Raw genomic sequence first — 20,631 nt, 5'->3', positions numbered from 1 at the left:
TTTATTTATTTGCTTGCCAAAAAAATTTGAGAAAAAATTCACTTTGGGGTCTTCTTTATGTGTACCATGACCCAATAATTGAGAATATATATATATATATATGATTGATCCATTTTTTCACGAGAGAAAATAAGAGAAAAGGTGGGGATGAGTAGAGAAATATACATTACCTTTTTCTTTTTTTTAATACATTACCTATTTGTAATCGTCCATCAAATTAATTTAATTACAAATCATACAACCATGTTAAAAAAAAGGAACTTTCAAAATAACAAAGAATTTGAAACATAATTAGGCTCTTAACCACAGTTTGACTTATAACGTTTCATAGCTATAGACTATAGCTCCAACTATTATGTCAATTTCCATTTATATATATCACTGCATTATATAAATTGACATTTCCCATTTGTATCTGAATACATTATACAAATTAGACTTTCAAAAAGATTGCATGTACAAATACAAATTTATTTTAGAGATTTATATATGAGACCCTAAATTCGCTTTATATACAAATACAAACCTTAGAGATTTGTATATGAGCCTCCGAATTTGTAAAATAGTAAGTTTCATTAAACTATAGTCGCAATACATAATTATGTGAAACTATAACTATACTAAATAATACAATAATAATGATTGTCAATTCGCGTAAACTTTCCTTAAAAAAATTACTATAATTATTTCTTTACAAAATTTTGTTACCCTAATAATTAAATTTACTACTCCTAATCCTTCTAGGAATTAAAGAATGCTATTAATTAAATTTCCAAATTCTTATTGAATTATGTCAAATCTTCACCTCCTTTTCCTACTGAATTTAGGAATACTCTTTATTTCATGCTTCTATAAATAGACCACCGAATATTTGTCCTCTCATTCCATGCATACAATACAATACAATGGCTTCTTCTTCTTCTTCTTCTCTTCCTTCGGAAATAATATACGAAATACTAACTCGAACATCTTTGAAAACACTGGACACATGCAAGGTCGTTAATAAAGAATGTCATGATATGATTTTCGAATCGAATTTCATGCCACAATTCTGTGGAAGGAGCCAAAATATATCAGGATATTTTGTCCAGACTCTCTTAAATAACAAGCATGTCACGGAATTTGTATCAATGGATGAGTGTTCGGGGAATAGTAAAGCCCCGTTCCATCTTCCTATTGATGATAGTATAGTAATGCCTCGATTCAACGATGATTTTGACATGAAGATTGTGGCCTCCACAAAACAAGGGATACTATGTTGTGTTAGAAGAATCAGAAACAGCTACAGATATTTTATTTGTAAGCCTAGTACTAAGCAATGGAAGAAATTACCAAATCCTAGAGTACGTTATTCTACTGTCAAAGTTGCCTTGATTGTGTTGAGCTCAAATCCTCTGCACTTCAAGATCATAAGGTTGTCTTCACCTCGGACTATGTATCATCATTATAGAAACTTAGGGCAAGACTACTATCGCCGTGAAATTTTTGATTCAAAAGCTTGGAAATGGAAACAAGAAAAAGATTTATTGGTCCCTGAATTATTGCGCTTTGACATGTTTGCTCCAACAGTTAACACTAGTGGTTTGGTTTATTTCAAACTAAGGGATGATCTAGTAATGGCTCTAAACTATAATGGGGAAGAGGCTTTCCCAAGATTCGCGCTTCCAAATGAAGCTTTAGATTATGAAGATTATCGATATAACCAACTTGTGGAGTATAATGGGAAGCTAGGGTTTACCTGTTTGTCACCGCGAGGGATGGGGATTTGGGTTTTCGAGAATGAGAATCATGTTTGGGAGTTGAAACAGGAAGTAGACATTGAAACTATATTGGGGGTGACAAATTTTCCAACTCCTGTTGGGATTTATAATGCAGGCATTGCTTTGATGATGGATTACTATCAAGTTTTCTTTTACAAGCTGCAAGATAAGAGCTTTAACAAGGTGAAACTGGATAAATGTCGTGCTGTTCAAGAAATTTTCCCATTTCGATCAGATTTAGAGCCAGTTGATCTGAGTATGCAACGAATCAACAACATTGTTTCATCAAACAAACACCTCTATCGTCTTTTTTGGATTTTCTTATTTAGCTTTTGTTTTCATTCTTCTTTTTGGTATTTTGTCCTCTCATGAGTGAGATAATTTTAGTTGTTATGTTTTCATCACTATTTTCTTTGTCTTTATACCTGAAATTGCTGCACTTGAACCGAGGGTTTTTTCGAAAACAGCCTCTCTACCTCCACGAGGTAGTGGTAAGATCTGTGTACACTCTACCCTCCTCAGACCCACTTGTAGGATATAACTAGGTATGTTGTTATTGTTGTTGATGAGTGAGATAATTATTGTTTTGATCTGCAGATTCAGTCCAAATGTATATTGTCTTATTTTTGATGATGGTAATATTTTCCAGTTACTAACTTTTTGTTGGATTCCTATTTTATTTGCTATTGCTTTTCTTAGTGCACTTTTTTTTTAAGGTCACATATTTCAACCTTTTTCAACAAAATATTTTACTTTTGGAAGAAAAACAGAACAAGAAGAAGATTAACTCGAACCAAGTGGAATAAGAGTCCAGTAACATCTCCTGCAACTCGTAAGAAATGCTAAAAGGCGTTAATGCATGTCATTCAAAAATAAAAGAAGAGATGTTATGTATGGATAAAATGTCAAATATACATTCTGAGAGGAAGGGTTAACTATAATTTATTAGAATGCAAGCTTAGAAAGAATTTGTTTCAAACAAGTGAACTAGTGTTCTCTGTCTTTCATCTAATATTCTAACCGGATGTTATCCGTTGTACTAAAAGCAAATTGGCTAGAAAATAAATCAGTATCTGATGCATCTCCTTCCATGTAAAAACCTGGTTGTTTAACCTGAGGAAGCGTACCTTCAGTATTTAACATTAGAACCACGGAAGACATACTTGGGCGATCATCTGGACGTTGTTGGACACATAATAGACCAACGCAGATTGATTGTACCACTTCTTGAGGTGTAGAACTAGAATCACCTACGCATTCATCATCAAGTAGTTCTATTGACCTTCTTTGTTGAGTTCCCATGCCTGTAGATTTTACAAGCTTATTAGTATCACTAGCCTTACAAGATACTTGTTAGTTGCTAACACCAATGGATAAATACAATAAAATACGTAAAAATCTTACATGTCCGATTAGACTAAGGTTAAAGTTTGAAGGAGAGAATCTTCTGTTGCATTTTCCACTCACAATATCCAGTACTAAGATACAAAAAGCTAAACACATCTGATTTTACTGAGTATATCCCGTATAATTTCGTATTCTGGTGCGAGGTACCCGCTGCAGAAAGTATACACAAAAAAAAATATAGTTACCAATGCTGGAAAACATACCTTGACTATAAACGGTACATTTATAGATTCTTACTATGTTTCGATACCTCGGTTTGTCATGGCTTCATTCTCATCCTCTTCATAACATCTTGCTATACTGAAGTCTAAAATCTTTGCATTCATATCATTGTCTAGCAAGATGTTATTAGCTTTCAGATCTCTATGAATTATCCGCAGTTGAGAATCTTGATGCAGATATACAAGTCTCCGAGCAATCCATTGATAATTTGAAATCGCTCAGGCCAATCTAATATCCTGCTTTGTCTACCACCTGCCAATTTTTGTTGGTTCATTAAACTAAAGATAAAAAGTAGTATTAAAACATCAAACTATATCAGTCCATTCCCTAATTGAAAGAAAAGACCAATTAGGGCTACCATGTGCATATTATTAAGCTCTAATACACCTGAGCTCTTAGTTCCCTCCTTACATGTTTTTTTCTTACTTGATGGGGGATTCGAAACTGGGAGAAGATAATTCAGTTTACACAATATTGGTATGGGAATTTGTTGCCAAAATAAATGAATCAAGACTTTCATTTGGCAAGTACTCATGGATCAACATTTTTTCTTCTCCTTCAATGCAGCATCCAAGAATCTTCACAAGATTTCTATGCTGAAGTTTGGCAATATATACCACTTTGTTTTTGAACTCATCTTCTCCTTGGGTGAATGTTTTAGACAGACGCTTGACAGCTATTTCTCGTCCTTGTTCAAGTATTCCCTAAACATCAATATCTGCAAGTTAAATATTTTAAATATCTTACAACAATATACCTAATGTAATCCCACAAGTAGGGTCTGAGGGGGGGGGGAGGGGATGTGTACACAGCCTTACCCCTACCTTATAAACAGGACCAAACCCCCCTCTCCAATCTTTCTGTTAACTGAAAAGTTATTGGTAGCCATTTTTATGGTAGATAAGTCAAACAGTGGTATCTCAAATTCTTCAGTGCAACTACCACTTTTGTAATCCATCTTGATACTTCCGTTGTATCTCGATTTTCCTGCTAAAAGGAAATTGAGTGAATTTTGTTTAAGCAGCAAAGACAGTTCTTCACTTCGATTTGAATTGTTGGAGGAGGAAGCACCACTACTAAAGTTTGATATGATAATAAATAATGAAAATAAATTGGACAAGAGAATTTATGTGGAAACCCCAGATAGAGGGAAAAAACCATGGGGTAGAAGGATTTTACTATGATAATATGAGAGTATACTGCTTTCAAATACAAGGAGAAAACAACAATTAACACTTCTCTCTTATAAAAGGAACAACTCACTAAAGAGGACACTCAAGACTACAATATTTATCTTAGTGTATAACTCTCTTTATGTTCTTACTCTTTTGGATTGTTGTATAACTCTCTTTATGTTCTTACTCTTTTGGATTGTACTTTTGTAGGATGATCTAAATGAGGACAAGAGGCCCTCTATTTATAGAAAACTAGAAACGCGTAAAATCCGCGTGTTGCACCTCCCTTTTTGACTACGCGTTTTGTTCCCTTTTTTACTACGCGTTCAAAACACGTTTTGTAGTATTTGACTATCTTGCATGAATTTCACTTCCTCCGATGTTGCTCGGACTCTTCAAAAATGTCGCAAGGCGCATGTCATATCCTTCAAAAGAAGTACATTTTTGAAGGATCTTACACAGGTGCGAAAACATTATTGGAAAGTCCGAGGAACATAGACTTCCTCTATTTTGCTCAATGATCAGGCAAAGAGTGATCTATTCAGCTTACCGTTCTTTTTAAGCGTTAAAGCCTTCTTCCTTCTTCTGTAGCGTATCAGCAATATGCTAAGGATTACCAGAGCTAAACCAACTGATAATGGCAGGATCCAGTATAGTGCTCTTTCTTTTGTTCCATCTGATTTCTCCAGACTATCTGCAAGGTCCATTCCAACAAAATAATCAATAAATTTGAATCTGTTTCTACCTGTCAATCACTTGGAGGAGAGTTATAATGATTCTGCTAGACTTTGAAGTACAGTACATCATTTTTAATTTGTTGACATTTAGTATATGTTCTGCAAACATTTGAGGTACTGCAAGTCATTTTTTCAGTGCTCAATGAGTTTTTCCAACTAAGTTCCTCTTTAATTTCATCTTAGAATTTTAGCTGACTGATGCAACATACACCAGCTTGTTGTAGAGAAACTAAGTAGCAATGAATTAGTTACAAGAAAGTGTTTAGGTCGTAACTACTCATTATGCGTATGGATTTAGCTTTTTTCAACACCTCACTCTAGAAGTAGTAGCCTTTTATTCAACTAAAGTTTTAGTTCCTTGCTATACATACATACCGCAGGCAAGAGTTTGAAACTTTGTTCTAGTACTAGATACTTACAAGTATAGGCACAATTGAAATTTAAGTCTATATGTCTTCTTTATCTCAAGTGCCAGCAACCATAAATTTAGGTTCTTATTTTCAAGTAACAAATCACAAATCGTTGTTAACTGTGTCTCAGGAACAAACATACCTAATTCAGAGGCAGCTATTCTTATATAGATATCTTGTCCCTCTTTTGATAGCTGTCAAATGTCAAGCAGATCCTTGAACCACAATAAGCATCCACTTCCTCCATTGTGTATGTCAATATTTGAATAAGCCATACAAGAGCAATTTTTTGAGTAGATATCCATGCATTCTTCTAGTGTCATAGTCACATTGGACCAGGAATTCCGTGTATCTAGCAATTTGATATGCGAATACTTCAAAAATACATCTCCCTGGAGGCAGTTTAGTTCAGTCTTCCAAACATAGCCACTTGACCAGTCTGCCTTCTGCCAATCTTCATAATGTTTTGCCACAAATTTGTCTAAGCATCCACATACAGGAGAATTTTGGCTGTTGCAGCTACTGTCTATGCCACACAGTTTGTAAACATCACAGTTGTCTGTGGGTAATGAGAGGTAAGGGATCCAATCCTGTACACGGTCACCCAAGTCCAGCGCTGTAATGCACCATTCTGATTTAGTGTCAACCTTGTGATAACTGAAGATGTGAGATTATATCCAAAATATATCCGTCTTACTTGAGAATATCCCAAATGTATAGAAAGGATCATCTCTTGAGCTTATTGCCCCACTAAAACGAACACCATTCCACTGTCCAGAGCAATACACGACATCTGAACTCTTCTTCAGGATGTTCTGTGGATATCCAGAAGGATCACAGTGATATGTAAAATCACCGGGAGCTGGATCCTCCTCGTTCTTCCATGATGACAAGTACACCTCTCGGCCAGTTATAAAGTTGCAACCGAGCTTCATACCTGGTAATAGTGTATCAGTTGGGTGATCAAAGCTCTGCCAGAGGAAATTTCCCGGGTTATCATCACCAGCTTGTTTCACAACAAGATTCCCCTAATCCAGCAACTGTGCAACGTGATTCTGCAGAGATCTAGAGGTATTAGTTGACCACACAACATTGTTAGTGCCATTGAAAAGGACAAGAATTCCTGGCTCAATGCCCTTCATATACTTGACCCACCGGTCAAAGGATCTTCTCTGTTAACAACCCACACCACAGTCCTAACAGATATGTTCTGGTACCACATACCCAAATAGCAATTTTTCGAATTATCTAGACTGAAGAACCCCATTTCGAAGCTTCCACTATGTGAAGCAATTTTATCACCATCTTTGAGAAACTGAGTCGTTGTAATTGTACTATCTGTGGCACCAAAAGTGTGGTTGATCGAATAAAAGTACAACAGCAATAACATGTAAAAATCTTTCCTTCGTAATGCATTCATGCTACGAAATCAAATAAATGTTTCTTCTGTTTGTCACAGGGCTTAGCAACTCTTCCTCATTGAAGCCATTAAAGTGAGGAGAAGAGTAGAGAAAAATGAACAAATAATTGAAACATGCATCTCCATATAGATTCATGAAGTTAATGGCCTGACTATAGGACACAGTGGTATGGAGTTTTATTTAGTTTAATTAATGTTTAGAATTTCGTGGTTGTTTTAAAAAGAAGCTGAACACTTGAACTACGTGAAAAGCAGTCAAAATGGTTGTGTTTTTACATATGAAAGTACTATACTTTGGACACACCTATAGATAAATTAATAACAGCATGTGGATGTCTGATTAGTGTTCACGTGAATACAACATAGAAAGTAGACTCAATATTAATTAAGATATCCATAAGACGTGAACATACATTCTCATACACAGGATTTAGTTTGTAATCATTCAGACATATCATTGTCCATAAATTGATCGGAATCCCCTTCAGCGAAAAACTATCATGTTTATACATAGTTAAAATTATTTTTTATGTCTATACTGGAGATGTTGAGTCCCTTTTGAGTTCTTCGTGTATTTACTTCTTGATATTTTGAAATCTTTAGTGAAAATCCTGACTCTGCCACTGCTTCTAGACATAAATTCGATTTCTAGGCACAAAAATTAAAGATCAAATAATTTGAAGAACAAATTATGCGATTAAATGCAATTCTATTGGTATATTTCCTTTTAGCCATATTTGGATTTGTTTAGCTTCTCATTTCCTAAGGGGTCGTTTGGTTGGGAACAAGTTATCCTGAGATTAATTATTTCGGGATAAGTTATTCTACCATGTATATGGATTGGTATAAATGGTAGGATAAATAATTCAACGACTACTTAATACCTCCAATCAAACATAGAATAAAATAATTTTACATTTTATCCCAAAATTATTATGTTTTATACCTCACAACAAACGACTCGTTAGTGTAATTTATATTATCTGTCCCCAATTATTTGGATTGATTTGGTAGAAGAAAGTTGAAGAACATTATTAATGGATTTTGTTGAGCTTTAAAAATGAGACAAAGTAGATCTACTGAGTTTTGAAATTTTTGGTTGAATCTAGCCATTGAAAATTGTTAAAATTAGTATTAGAAGGTTGAATAACAAATTTGGAGTTGCTTGAACCAATATTGAAGTGAAAAAACTTGTTGGCAAAATTTTTACACGATTATCCAGTCAAATCCTGACAACCCATCAGAATTTGTGACAAGACAATTTCTGTTATTAACTTGAAATTCGAATTTGCACGAGGCATAGAAAAATCCTATTTGTGCAGATCTCCACTTTAACAATTATACCATTTGATGACTCTAGCAAGAGTCATATTCCATGAGCAGTAGTTGAGGTTAGGTATGATTGGAAGCACAAGTTGCCTAATATTATATTTCATTGAAAGGAATACACCATCAGTTTTGTTATAATGTAAAATGACTTTAGTTCTAAATGTAACTTATAAAACTATATAAATTTTAACTATCGATATATAAATTCACATTTAAAGGTAGTCACGTAGATGCTTTTACTTTCAATTTTGAGTGGAGATAGTACAAAAATAATAAAATGTGCGGTCTAAAAAGTTTGGTCGGTCTCACGGAAAGGAAAGGGGGGTGTATACAAGTGTTTAAGAAAAACAAAAATATCTAATTAAAAATCAAATCAACTTAGAAAACAAAAAAATTGGATGTAAAATCATGAAGGCATTACTAAGGGAAAGTTTCTACTTATCCTTGCTCCTGTATTTGTATTCAATCCACCAAAGCTTTGAAGCTACAGATAGCATAACTACAACTCATTTTCTGAAAGATGGTGATGACAATATTATTTCACCTGGTGGAATATTTGAAATGGGGTTCTTCAGTCCAGGTAATTCGGAAAATCGCTATGTGGGTATGTGGTACAAGAACGTATCTGTTAGGACTGTGGTGTGGATTGCCAATAGAGAAGCTCCTTTGAGGAGTGGATCAGGTATCTTGAAAATAATGAAGTCAGGACTTCTTTTCCTTGTAAATGGTACTAACAATGTTGTGTGGTCAACTAATACCTCTAGATCAGTAGAGAATCCCATCGCGCAGTTGCTAGATTCTGGAAATCTTGTTGTCAAAGAAGCTGATGATGATAACCTTGGGAATTTAATATGGCAGAGCTTTGATCACCCAACGGATACACTATTAGCAGGCATGAAGCTTGGTAGGAATTTTGTAACTGGAAGAGAGGTGTACTTGTCATCATGGAAGAATGAGGAGGATCCAGCTCCTGGTGATTATACATACCACTGTGATCCTACTGGTTACCCACAGACTACAGTGAAGAAGGGCTCAGATGTTGTATATAGCTCTGGACCGTGGAATGGTCGCTATTTCAGTGGGACACAAAACTCAAGACAGGGTACTTTCTATACATATGGAGTGTATTCAAGTAAGACAGAGGTGTACTTTGCATATAAGCTCACATCTTCAGTTCTCGTGAGGTTGACAGTAAGTCACAATGGAATCCTACAGATTTGGACTTTGGGTGACAGAAAACAGGGTTGGGTGCCTTTGATCTTAATACCAGCAGATAAATGTGAGATTTATAACTTGTGTGGCGCATATGGTAGCTGCAACAGTCAAGATTCTCCAGTATGTAGATGCTTAGAAAAATTTGTGCCCAATAATAGTCACGTTTGGAAGAGGACAGATTGGTCAGGTGGCTGTGTTAGGAGAACTGAACTAAATTGCCTTCAAAGAGACGTATTTTTGAAGTATTCACATACAAAATTGCCAGACACACGGAATTCCTGGTCCAATGTGACTATGACACTAGAAGAATGCAAGGATATCTGCTCAAAAAATTGCTCTTGTATGGCTTACTCAAATCCTGACATACGCAATGGAGGAAGTGGATGCTTATTGTGGTTCGAGAATCTGCTTGACATTCGGAAGGGAACCAACGGAGGGCAAGATATCTACATAAGAATGGCTGCTTCTGAATCAGGTTGGCTTTTGCTACTTAAAGATTTTTGATAGATTACCTGAAGATAGTATAGGAATCTGAGGTTGCAGACACTGAACAAAGCAGACTGTACTTCTGTGCCTATGTTTGTGAACATCTAGTAGTATCAACTGCCAGCTCTTACCATATATAGCTCGGAACTAACAAATTATAGTAGAACGGAATGCCACTTTAGAGTGAAGTTCGTCTGAATTTATAAGCTGAATCTACAAGCATATGACTGGTTAGATCCCCAGTCACTATTTTGGAACTAATTGGTAAGCACTTAGTTTTCTATAGAACAAGCAGTTGACATGATTTGCCTTACGCAATGAATTCTAGAACCTTTATAACTTAATATCAACAAATTAAAAAAAAAACTCCAAACGCTTGCAGAACCTTTGATAACTTAAAATAAAAAATCATCTCCACAATGGATTGGAGAGATTGAAATTTATTATTTATCTTAGTCTAAATGGGTACTTGCAGATAGTCTGGAGGAATCGGATGGAAAGAAAGAAAAAGTACTTTTCTGGATTTTGCCACTATCAGTTGGTCTGATTTTGGTATTCCTTAGTCTGCTGATCTACCATAAAAGAAGGAAGAAGGCTTTAGAGCTCAAAAAGAAAGGTAAGCTAGATACCCATTTTTTTCTGGACATTTAAGCAAAATAGAGGAATACATTTAAATAATTGTGAAAAGAACAGTTGTCTGATATTCGCAACTTAAACAACACTCACTTCATTTTCTTTTTCTTAGAAGCAAAATTACGTCTTTTTTTTTTGGCAGGAAGGTCAGGATGTGGTGGCAATTGCGCTGAAGAATTTGAAATACCACTGTTTGACTTATCTACCATAGCAAAGGCTACCAATAACTTTTCAATTGACAGACAGATTGGGGAGGGGGGCTTTGGACCTGTTTACAAGGTATACAGACTTAAGACCTTGTCCTTTCGAGTTAAGCTTCATTCTTAGATACAATATAGGAGTTGTATGATCAAAGGTGTAATGACATAAACCTTCGCTTTGTGAAACCAAAAGGAGACCTATACAACAGCTAAGGGAAGAAAGGTGGGGATAGGGGGAATGTCCTTCTGGTGCATGAACTTGTACCATTAGCTTAGCTTTTCCAATAAGTGTTGTACGACAATTAGCTCTAGTTACTCAGTCGAAAGCCTTTAGCAATTTCAAGAATGTGCTGAAGGAGTAACCCATTACCCTTTGGGTGAAATTGCAGATTAAGTGTTGAGGATAGTTTGTTTAAGAAGAGAGAGTTCTTTATAGTCATTTGTTTATTCATCTTTTCCATGGTGACAACTTGTTCCCCCCATTAAAGGGCTAATATTTCTTATAGACTTCATCGTTTTAAAGAAAATTGACATAGGGCTAAACTGAAAAAATAGAATGAACATATAATACTAATTTGGCACATTTGACCTAAACTTGTGAGAAGAGATTTTGATCAAGTTACGTATTGAAAATATTAACATGCAGAGATTGTGATGTTTAGGGCATACTTGAAGGACAGGAGATAGCTGTCAAGCGGCTATCCAGAACTTCCACACAAGGAGAAAATGAGTTCAAAAATGAAGTTATATGCATTGCCAAACTTCAGCACAGGAATCTGGTGAAGATTCTTGGTTGTTGCATTGAAGGGGGAGAAAAAATGTTGATCTATGAGTACTTGCCAAATGGGAGTCTTGATTCATTTATATTTGGTACAATTTCTCAATCCAATATTTGTGCATTTGAATAAAAATTGCATTTCAGTGAATTGATACCGGTTGGATTACACTAATTTTCTTCCAACTTTGAAAGCCCCATAAAGCAGGAAAAATATGTAAGGAGAGAACTAAGACCCAAGCTGTATAAGAGCCTAATAGTAACATACTTGGTAGCCCAAACTTCTCGAATTATTTCATCAAGACAACGGACTGATTTTGTTTTAGGTTTTAATACTACTTTCCACTAAACCTACTTAGTGTGTCAATGACCCAACATTATTTTGGCAGATGACGCACAAAACAAGGTATTAGACTGGCCTAAGCGATTTCACATCATCAATGGTATAGCTCGGGGACTTATGTATCTGCATCAAGATTCTCAATTGAGAATAATCCACAGAGACCTGAAGGCTAACAACATCTTGTTAGACAAGGACATGAATCCAAAGATATCAGACTTCGGCATAGCAAAAATATGTGAAGAGAATGACATTGGAGCCAAGACAAACCGAGTTGTTGGAACATAGTAAGAACTTTCTACTTGGTAGTTAGGAATTTGTACCTAAGAAGAGTCTTGAGATATTAGGCCTGTTTTCCAGCATTAGTAATTCTATTTTTTGTTTACATTTTTGTGCAGTGGGTACCTCTCACCGGAATATGCATTGCACGGGAGATACTCAGTAAAATCAGATGTATTTAGCTTTGGTATCTTAATATTGGAAATTGTGAGTGGGAAAAGCAACAGAAGATTCTCGCATCTAGACCACAACCTTAATCTACTTGGACATGTAATATTTGATTAATTTAATTTTACTTTTCCTTTGGTGTTGTGTTATCTCCTAGTAACAGATATCTGCAAATCTAGTCAGTGCTAATAATCTTGTAATCTACAGGCATGGAAACTCTATAAAGAAGGTAGGTCAGCTGAACTACTTGATGAATACCTATGTGATTCTTGTTCAACACCTGAAGTGGAACGATCAATCTGTGTTGGTCTATTATGTGTCCAACAATGTCCAGAAGACCGTCCAACTATGTCTTCTGTGGTTATGATGTTAAAAAATGAAGGTGTATTGCCACAGGCTAAACGGCCAGGTTTTTACATTGACAGAGATGCACCTAACGGTGAACTCTCGTCTACCCATACTGAGACTCCCATCACAATATTGGTTGCCCGATAAGAAAATATTGGTTCACTTGCTTTAAACAAGCTTGCAGTTGTAAAAATCTTTTCTTTTATTCTTTGTAGAAATATGGAAAAAAATATTTTGTGTATCAGCTATGTCGAACATATGTTAATTTGAAAGCTGGTTGATTGGCTTTTACTTCTCAATTTCATTTAATTTTGTTTTCTTTCATATTTAATAGTTATTACTAAGGCATCGCAATATCAAGCAAAATTTGATGCTGCAATCAGTTTATAGGAAAATGCTCTGTCTGTTAAGAAAAAAGGACTGATACAAAAATATATATGATCAAAATAGTAGAAATAAAATGGAAAAATAATTACACCAAGAATTTTACGTGAAAACTTTTTTAAATAAGGAAAAAACCACTGGTTAAGAGGAATAATTAATATCACTATAGTAAGAAATTTTACATTGAATAGTACCAAGTACAACATTCTTTTATCTCCACCTTACTAAAAATATGTTCACACTCTATTTGTCTTCACAAACTATTTTCTTATATTATATGGAATAACTCGCTTAAATATTTTTTCATCGTGAATTGAAGGACTAAAATGAAGAGTTGAAGAGCTGCTTTTATATTATATGTATTTCACTATTCACCATTTATCAATAAAATGGTGCTACTTTTCCACTGAAAATTTGCATTTTTTATTGACAGCTTGACAACCTCAATTTTACAACAATTGAGCAGTAATTGTTGACAAATGAAAAGATAAAAGCTGATGGAATGGACCCACACTGTGGGATTAGTAAGAGAGTTGTCACATTAATGAAGCTAACAACAATAGTCTCACATCCAAACACAAGATTTATAGAATATGATGAAAATTTGTCAGTCCCTAAAACTATTCTTAGCCATTAGTAATAGCATTTCGACATTGATGGAAGAAAAAATACCTCGAGGTAGCCATCAATGGCCTTGGCCGGTTCTGAGACTCAAATGAACACCGAATTTTGCTTGGACTCTCCTAACTAATGAGGGAAAGGAAATAGAAATTGTCAGAGAATTTCAAAAAAACTGATACAAAAGGTGCAAATCCAAATATAGAATTTTACACCAATCAAGGAAGATGAACACATACGGATAGGAGAAAGGGTTGTTCGGTGTACGAAACTCCCATTATACCCAGAGTTGGGAGAAGGGCCGAAGACATACGGATACGGGCAGGAGAGAGGGTTTTACGAAGGGTCGAATATTGGGCTAGAGGAAAGAGCAGACAAGGGGGAGTGTAGTTGGGTTTTCCCGCCACTGAGGTGCAATTCATGTGAAGAGTTCTCTAATAAGTGTGTTTTTCTTTGATTTTTTTTTTTTTTAATGATTGTGGTGATTGTATCAGTTTTTTTGTATCTGGATTAATTTTATTATTTTATCAGATAGCTGAAACTTTATAATAGCAAGAGGTTTCAAGTAACCCTGCCATCAAAATCGAAATAAATGAAAAGAACCACATAGTAATTTTGTCTTTGCTAGAATTTGAACCCGAGATTCATAATGCCTTTTGAAATATTGGAATCGACATTTGCTCATATTCTGGTCATCGAGTAGTGTATATCATTTCCTTTTGGATTTGGTTAAGCGCAATCACTAATAAATATTTGATAGTAGACTATTATGAGACTAATGGAGAAAAAAATCGTAAAGATTATCATTATGTAAGATGAGAAAAAATAAAGTTTTTGGCAAAATAAGAAAATAACTCTCTCTTTGACACTAAATAATGATCTATGAAAAAAAGTTTTTGAATCGAGTCATGATCGATCGAATTAAATAAAGCATGAAAATAATGAATTTAGTCGAATTGGGTAATAATTCTAAGCGAATGATAGATTAGATGGAGGAAAATGAACACAGCAACAAAATGAAAGTAGAAAATCAATCAATTGAATTACTATGATTTTCTCTGTTAAATGAGCGAAATTAGAGATATTTAATTTAAAAAATTAAATTAAAATGTGTGTTTATTCAATATAGAAATATTGTTTAAATTTGAAGACGTGTCTGTTCTGAATAAAATTGTCCATGGTGACGTTAGTTTCTCTGTTGGAGTAAGACTTTGGGAACAAAATAAAATACAATGTCATTGCCCACGATTCTTTTGATATTTAATATATTAAATAATTGTTTCAATAATTACACGTCCAATTCGGTCTATGAACAAATACGTAAGCATAAATTACATGCGTGATTATATCAATAATAAAAAAAAACCTTTGGTCAATTAAGAAATTGATGGGATAACGACAATAGTAAACGACCCACATGGCTCTAGAGTCCTCCATCCTATTACACTTTTCTTTTTCTTTTTTTGTCTCAACTTATTTTAAAATATTATATGGTGTTTAAAATAATTGGGAACTATCATTAACAGGGAAGACTCCAGCTATATTGTTTATTTTTTATTTTTTTTAATAAAAAACAAACATGAGTTTCTGAAAGATTCTTTTAAGACGTGAGACTAACGTTATCATCAGTGGCGGACTCAGGATTTTAAATAAGGGGGTTTAAAATTTAAATAACTAGATTCACGAACTAGTCGAAGGGGGTTCGACATCTACTTTATATACATAAAAATTTATTTTAACCATATATAAATAGTATAATTTTCCGCCGAAGAGGGTTCGGATGAACCCCTCGGCATAAGATGGTCCGCCCCTGGTTACCATGACAAACAAAACCAGATATACACAAATTTATTGCCCTTGCTAGATCTTCTTACAAGTTGTTTAATATTTTCTCTAGTTAAACTTTTGTTCTATCTATATCTTGACTCACACGTCAAATTTCCTGAGTCAAAAAAGTTCAAATGTACCCCTTAACTTTTGAATATGATTTAAAATTTCAGATCAAGTATTGGAGCTCCTTTTGGGGTCAAGGGACAAAAATGAAGACTTTCTATTAATGATGAGTATGATTTTAGACGAAAAAAGTCTAATGGAAGCAAAAATTGCTCAATTTAGGATAGGAAAGAGGTACAAATAGTAGGAATTTGAACTAGAGGCCTAACATAAAATGTATACAATGTAGACATATATATTACTACAAAAGAATACAAATGGAATCACACTATATATATATTGTTGTAATACAAATTTTTTTATTTTAATACAATTTTGGGAAATGATGAAAAATGGAACTAACTATGACATCCTTCCGATAGATTTCTTAGATGATTACACAAGTAATAGTTATTATTTTAGAAAATCACATTCCAATTTTCTTCACTAAAGAAAGTGACGTTCTGAGATAATAACTATTAGTTGAGTAACCATGTGAGAAATAACCTCGACATTATTCCTATCGAGCATCCAACAATGTGATGGTAACTTCATTTATAGAACTTGGTGTTTGTGTACTCCAAGAAAATTGATCAAGATCACCAACTTTCCTTTCAGTGAAGAAGCCAGGATGTTTAGGAGGTGGCAAAATGCCTTCATTGCTCAGCATCATAATCACAGTTGACATACTTGGCCTGTCCTCTGGATTTTGTTGAACACATAATAAACCTACATGGATTGATCTTAGTACTTCTGATATATTACATGAGTCCACCAATTTTGGATCAACTAGCTCCAATGGTCTTCCTTCTTTATGTAGCATATATGTCTGCATATATGATCCATCCGTTAACAAAAAATTTAAGTTATATACACTGAAAGTGTCAATATTTTATATACTACTCGCTTGTAGTCGTTTTCACCAGGTTACATATTAATGATTATCATGTAGATTTGCATGTAGTTTCTAGCTAAATGATGATAGACAATATCAGCTGGTCATAAACTTGGGAGTTACACTGTACTTACATGTCCAAGAAGGTTGAGGTGATGGTCTGGATGAACAAATTTTCTGTTCTTCTTTCCACTTACAATCTCTAGTACTAATACACCAAAGCTAAAGACATCAGATTTCACTGAGAATATCCCGTCGACTGCATATTCCGGGGACATGTAACCACTGCAACAACGATATCAAAGGACTATATAATTAGAGATGGCAACGGAGTAGGGTGGGTTTAATCTTATATACGGCAAGGCAGAGGAGCTCTTATGCAGGACAGAGAGTGGCAGAACAAGGCAAGTTAAAAACCTTCAGTTTTTGTTTTTGAAATCCCAAGTGACGCGAACAAGTAACAATATAATGCAGGATATGCACGTGTGAATGTAACAACAACATGTAAAATTAAAGGTTAAATCTTACTATGTTCCAACAACACGGCGTGTATTGGCTCCTGTCTCATCTCCTCCGAAGCATCTAGCCATCCCAAAATCTGATATTTTCGGGTTCATTTCAGTATCAAGTAAGACATTGCTGGCTTTCAAGTCTCTGTGGATGATTCTGAGCCTCGAATCTTGATGCAGGTACATCAGTCCACGAGCAATTCCATTGATAATGTTGAAGCGCTTAGGCCAATCAAGTAATGCACTCCTTTCTTCATCTGTCAAATGTTTTCAACTTATTATAATTTCTCCTAAACATCAAACTAAGCTCTCAGTGAAATCACATCAGAAATTCACTTCTTCAACATTGGCATTTTTAAGTTCGAGATGTTTTATTCATTCATAACTATTGATTATATTGAAAGAAATGGCTGCACACTGGATGTGAAAGACTAACCAAATATATATATATCCAGGCTCTTGTTTCTCAAGTATTCGTAGACCAACATCTTCTCTTCTCCTTCAAAGCAGCATCCCAGAAGCTTTACAAGATTTCGATGCTGAAGTTTAGCAATGCAGTTAACTTCATTCTTGAACTCGTGAAGTCCTTGCTTTGATGTTTCTGATAGCCGCTTCACTGCTACTTCTTGTCCCCCTTGTAACACACCCTATAAAAGTAGAACATATTTTCATTTCAACCAAAGAAAAATTAAATGGATTTGAGGTTTCAATGTGCTCTCAAGGATCAAATTTTTCTACCTTGTAAACTTGTCCAAAGCCACCCTCTCCAATTTTGTTCGCAAATGAAAAGTTGTCAGTAGCATTGGTTAATGTAAGTAAATCAAGAAGTGGTAGCTCAAAATCTTCATGGTGACTTTGATTACTGTTATCCTTCTTGTTGTTGTGACCACCTAATCTCCCTGCAATTTGAACAACCAAGTAGACTTTGTTCAAACGACGAGCTTGAAAAGAAACACTGGTGGTATACAAAACTAAAAACCACAAGCTGCTTCTGGCTTTCACTTACCCCTTGTCGTAACCACTGGATCCTCTCTCCTTCTCCGCTTATAAAAAATCATACCAACACCTAAACCTAGAAGAATCAACACAACCAATAGTGGCAAAGCTATTGCGAGTATGACAGCTTTATTTCCCTTTGAACTTGATCCAGCAGAACCTGCAACATTTTCCATCCAGAATTTTTTTAGGTAGTTGTTTCTATTAGATAATTCCAATAAACTTTTAAAATTTTGTGCCAACTATTTTATTGGAGAACAAGATGGTCATATAAGTCTAAATCTCCACAATGTGGATCGGACTTGGACTATCGTTTGCCCCTCAGATTAACGAAGTTAATGATATTGACGTACCAAGGGTCCATTGCTTGAGGATGTTGGCATGAAATATTTAGGACAACCTAAAATATACTATTACTTTTATCGCAACTTGTAAATGCAGTCTTCGTTTGTTAATCAGCCTTACACAATTGAACTATTTGATACATTATTCCTGATAAGCAGAGTTTGTCAAAACTCTAGGAGATTCATACTATAATAAAAAGACATGAATCAGTAAATTGTACATTACCTATTTCTGAAGCAGACATCCTAATGTAGATATCCTGTCCTGATTGGGATAGCTGTCTGATGTCAACCAACTCCCCTTTCCATAACAAGCACCCGCTTCCTCCATTGCGTATATCCAGATTAGTATAACCCATACACGAACAATTTCTCAAGCAAACTGCCCTGCATTCATCTAAACTCATGGTCTCGTTGAACCAAGAAAATCGTGTATCAGGCAGTTTAACACCAGAATACATTATAAATCCATCTCCAGTGCAATTCAATGGGCGTTTCCGGACACAACCACTCGTCCAATCAGCCCTATTCCAATCATCCGGATGTTTAGGCTCGAATTTATCTAAACATTTACACACAGGATCACTCAAAATGTTACAAGTCCCATATGCACCACACAATTTGTAAGTATCACAGTCATCTGCATCTGCAGAATGGTAATTAACCCAACCCTGAGTCTTCGCGATCCAAATCAAACGCATAGTATTCCCATTAGGCTTTACCACTAAAGCTGAGACAACGGATTTGTTCACGAGTTCATATTTGTAATAAATTTCCTTATTGTTCATTGTCAAACCAAACGAGGTAATCGAATTGTTCACCATATTAGGTGCACCACTCCACCTTAGACCATTCCATGGCCCTGCTCTATAAATCAGATTGGTCCCTTTTCTCATAACGTCTTGTGGATAACCCGTTGGATCACAATGATAACTATAATCCCCTGGAGCAGGATCATCACTACTTTTCCAAGAAGTAAGATACCTTTCAAACCCAGTCACCAAATCCTTTCCAAGTTTCATATTCGCAATCAGCGTATCAGTAGGGTAATCAAAACTCTGCCAGAGGAAATTCTCTGGATTCGAATCGTTAGCATTCCTCACTACAAAATTTCCTGTGTCCAGCAATTGGGCAACGGGGTTTTGCACGGATTTCGATGAATTTGAAGACCAAACAGTTGCATTAGTAACATTTTGAAGAACAACAACGCCTGATTCAACAACTTTCAAAACTCCGGATTTATTAGTAAGTGGAACCAACCTATTAGCAACCCAAACAGGAGTAATAACAGAAATGTCCTTGTACCAAATTCCAACATAACGATTTGTTGAAGTATTTCCAGGACTGAAAAAACCCAACTCAAATGTTCCATCAGATGAAACAATAGTTTCACCATCTTTGATAAAATGAGTTGTAGTTATCATATCTCCTTGACCATTAACTTTTTCAAGAAAAAATAAGAAACATAGAAGCAAAAAGGGTAGGAATTTCTCCATGGCTTATCCCTTTTTCATTTCTTGGTTATACAAAACAAGGCCAAAAAAATAAAAATTAAAGGGTGTTGGTGATAACATGTCAATATGACCAAGACTCCATTTTTGTGACTGAATTACTTGGAAGAGAAAGTGGGGTTTTCAAGATTTTGGACGACTTTGAATTTTCACAAAAGTTCTCCACATCTTGAATTACACTTGGCTAATAAATCTAGTGGTGGTTATGCTGGGGATTAGTACATATTCCTCAAAAGAAGGGCACTTGGGTTCTGAATTTTGAGTAACAGGTCTATTTTGTACCCTGTCCAGTTCAATTGATGAGAGTTTTAACAACCAGGACTTATCTACGTTGTTTTGGTTTAAAGGAAAATATTATTATCTTCGTCTCAATTTGTGTTAAATATTCGGAGTACTATTTATAAAAAAAATATTTTAATTTGATTGTTGGATTTGACTTATTATGGAGTTGAATCTTGTTGAAGCTAAAAATATGTTGAGTGCATTGAAATGTCTTTTAATCTTAAATATATCACGTGAAAAATTAAAATTAAAGAAT

General features: G+C 35.0%; 3 protein-coding genes, 1 long non-coding RNA gene and 1 pseudogene across 5 annotated transcripts; 2 read left to right on the top strand and 3 right to left on the bottom strand.

Moving 5' to 3' along the window:
* The first annotated feature begins 905 nt into the window (after window positions 1–905).
* On the top strand, window positions 906–2,132 carry LOC129891806 (F-box protein At5g49610-like). Its single transcript, XM_055967288.1, has one exon. The coding sequence runs from the start codon at window positions 906–908 to the stop codon at window positions 2,130–2,132; it is 1,227 nt and encodes a 408-aa protein (XP_055823263.1).
* A 554-nt stretch (window positions 2,133–2,686) lies between these two features.
* Window positions 2,687–5,104, bottom strand: LOC129892250 (uncharacterized). The gene is made up of 4 exons (XR_008767285.1): window positions 4,214–5,104; window positions 3,405–4,093; window positions 3,165–3,317; window positions 2,687–3,064 (listed from the first exon to the last, which is right to left on the bottom strand). It is a non-coding gene; the product is annotated as an uncharacterized LOC129892250 (long non-coding RNA).
* A 612-nt stretch (window positions 5,105–5,716) lies between these two features.
* On the bottom strand, window positions 5,717–8,066 carry LOC129891804 (G-type lectin S-receptor-like serine/threonine-protein kinase At4g27290; annotated as a pseudogene).
* A 653-nt stretch (window positions 8,067–8,719) lies between these two features.
* On the top strand, window positions 8,720–13,213 carry LOC129892248 (G-type lectin S-receptor-like serine/threonine-protein kinase At4g27290). The gene is made up of 7 exons (XM_055967810.1): window positions 8,720–10,150; window positions 10,637–10,777; window positions 10,937–11,073; window positions 11,657–11,864; window positions 12,159–12,396; window positions 12,508–12,658; window positions 12,764–13,213. The coding sequence occupies exons 1-7, from the start codon at window positions 8,869–8,871 to the stop codon at window positions 13,049–13,051; spliced, it is 2,445 nt and encodes an 814-aa protein (XP_055823785.1). The 5' UTR covers window positions 8,720–8,868; the 3' UTR covers window positions 13,052–13,213.
* A 2,780-nt stretch (window positions 13,214–15,993) lies between these two features.
* Window positions 15,994–20,412, bottom strand: LOC129892246 (G-type lectin S-receptor-like serine/threonine-protein kinase At4g27290). 2 transcript variants are annotated; one of them, XM_055967808.1, is made up of 7 exons: window positions 18,809–20,411; window positions 18,249–18,398; window positions 17,981–18,141; window positions 17,679–17,889; window positions 17,262–17,499; window positions 16,868–17,018; window positions 15,994–16,667 (listed from the first exon to the last, which is right to left on the bottom strand). In XM_055967808.1, exons 1-7 carry the CDS (start codon window positions 20,076–20,078, stop codon window positions 16,359–16,361), a joined length of 2,490 nt encoding a protein of 829 aa, XP_055823783.1. In that variant the 5' UTR covers window positions 20,079–20,411; the 3' UTR covers window positions 15,994–16,358. The 2 variants fall into 2 exon arrangements, with proteins under 2 accessions (XP_055823783.1, XP_055823784.1); XM_055967809.1 differs by having other exon boundaries at window positions 16,369–16,567; window positions 18,809–20,412.
* Window positions 20,413–20,631: the final 219 nt, after the last annotated feature.

Source organism: Solanum dulcamara, chromosome 6, assembly GCF_947179165.1.
Source record: "Solanum dulcamara chromosome 6, daSolDulc1.2, whole genome shotgun sequence".
NCBI lineage: Eukaryota > Viridiplantae > Streptophyta > Magnoliopsida > Solanales > Solanaceae > Solanum > Solanum dulcamara.
This window is presented reverse-complemented; position numbering and strand designations above follow the sequence as displayed.

Bases quoted from the DNA above. Each gene is read 5' to 3' on its own strand.
- LOC129891806 (XM_055967288.1), top strand. From the start codon at position 906: ATGGCTTCTTCTTCTTCTTCTTCTCTTCCTTCGGAAATAATATACGAA.
- LOC129892246 (XM_055967808.1), bottom strand. From the start codon at position 20,078: ATGGAGAAATTCCTACCCTTTTTGCTTCTATGTTTCTTATTTTTTCTT. The intron at 18,399-18,808 runs GTAATGTACAAT...AAAATGTTGCAG, and splicing joins GATGTCTGCTTCAGAAATAG to GTTCTGCTGGATCAAGTTCA. The intron at 16,668-16,867 runs GTAAGTACAGTG...TCATATATGCAG, and splicing joins ACCTCAACCTTCTTGGACAT to ACATATATGCTACATAAAGA.
- LOC129892248 (XM_055967810.1), top strand. From the start codon at position 8,869: ATGAAGGCATTACTAAGGGAAAGTTTCTACTTATCCTTGCTCCTGTAT. The intron at 11,074-11,656 runs GTATACAGACTT...TGTGATGTTTAG, and splicing joins GCTTTGGACCTGTTTACAAG to GGCATACTTGAAGGACAGGA. The intron at 12,659-12,763 runs GTAATATTTGAT...TGTAATCTACAG, and splicing joins ACCTTAATCTACTTGGACAT to GCATGGAAACTCTATAAAGA.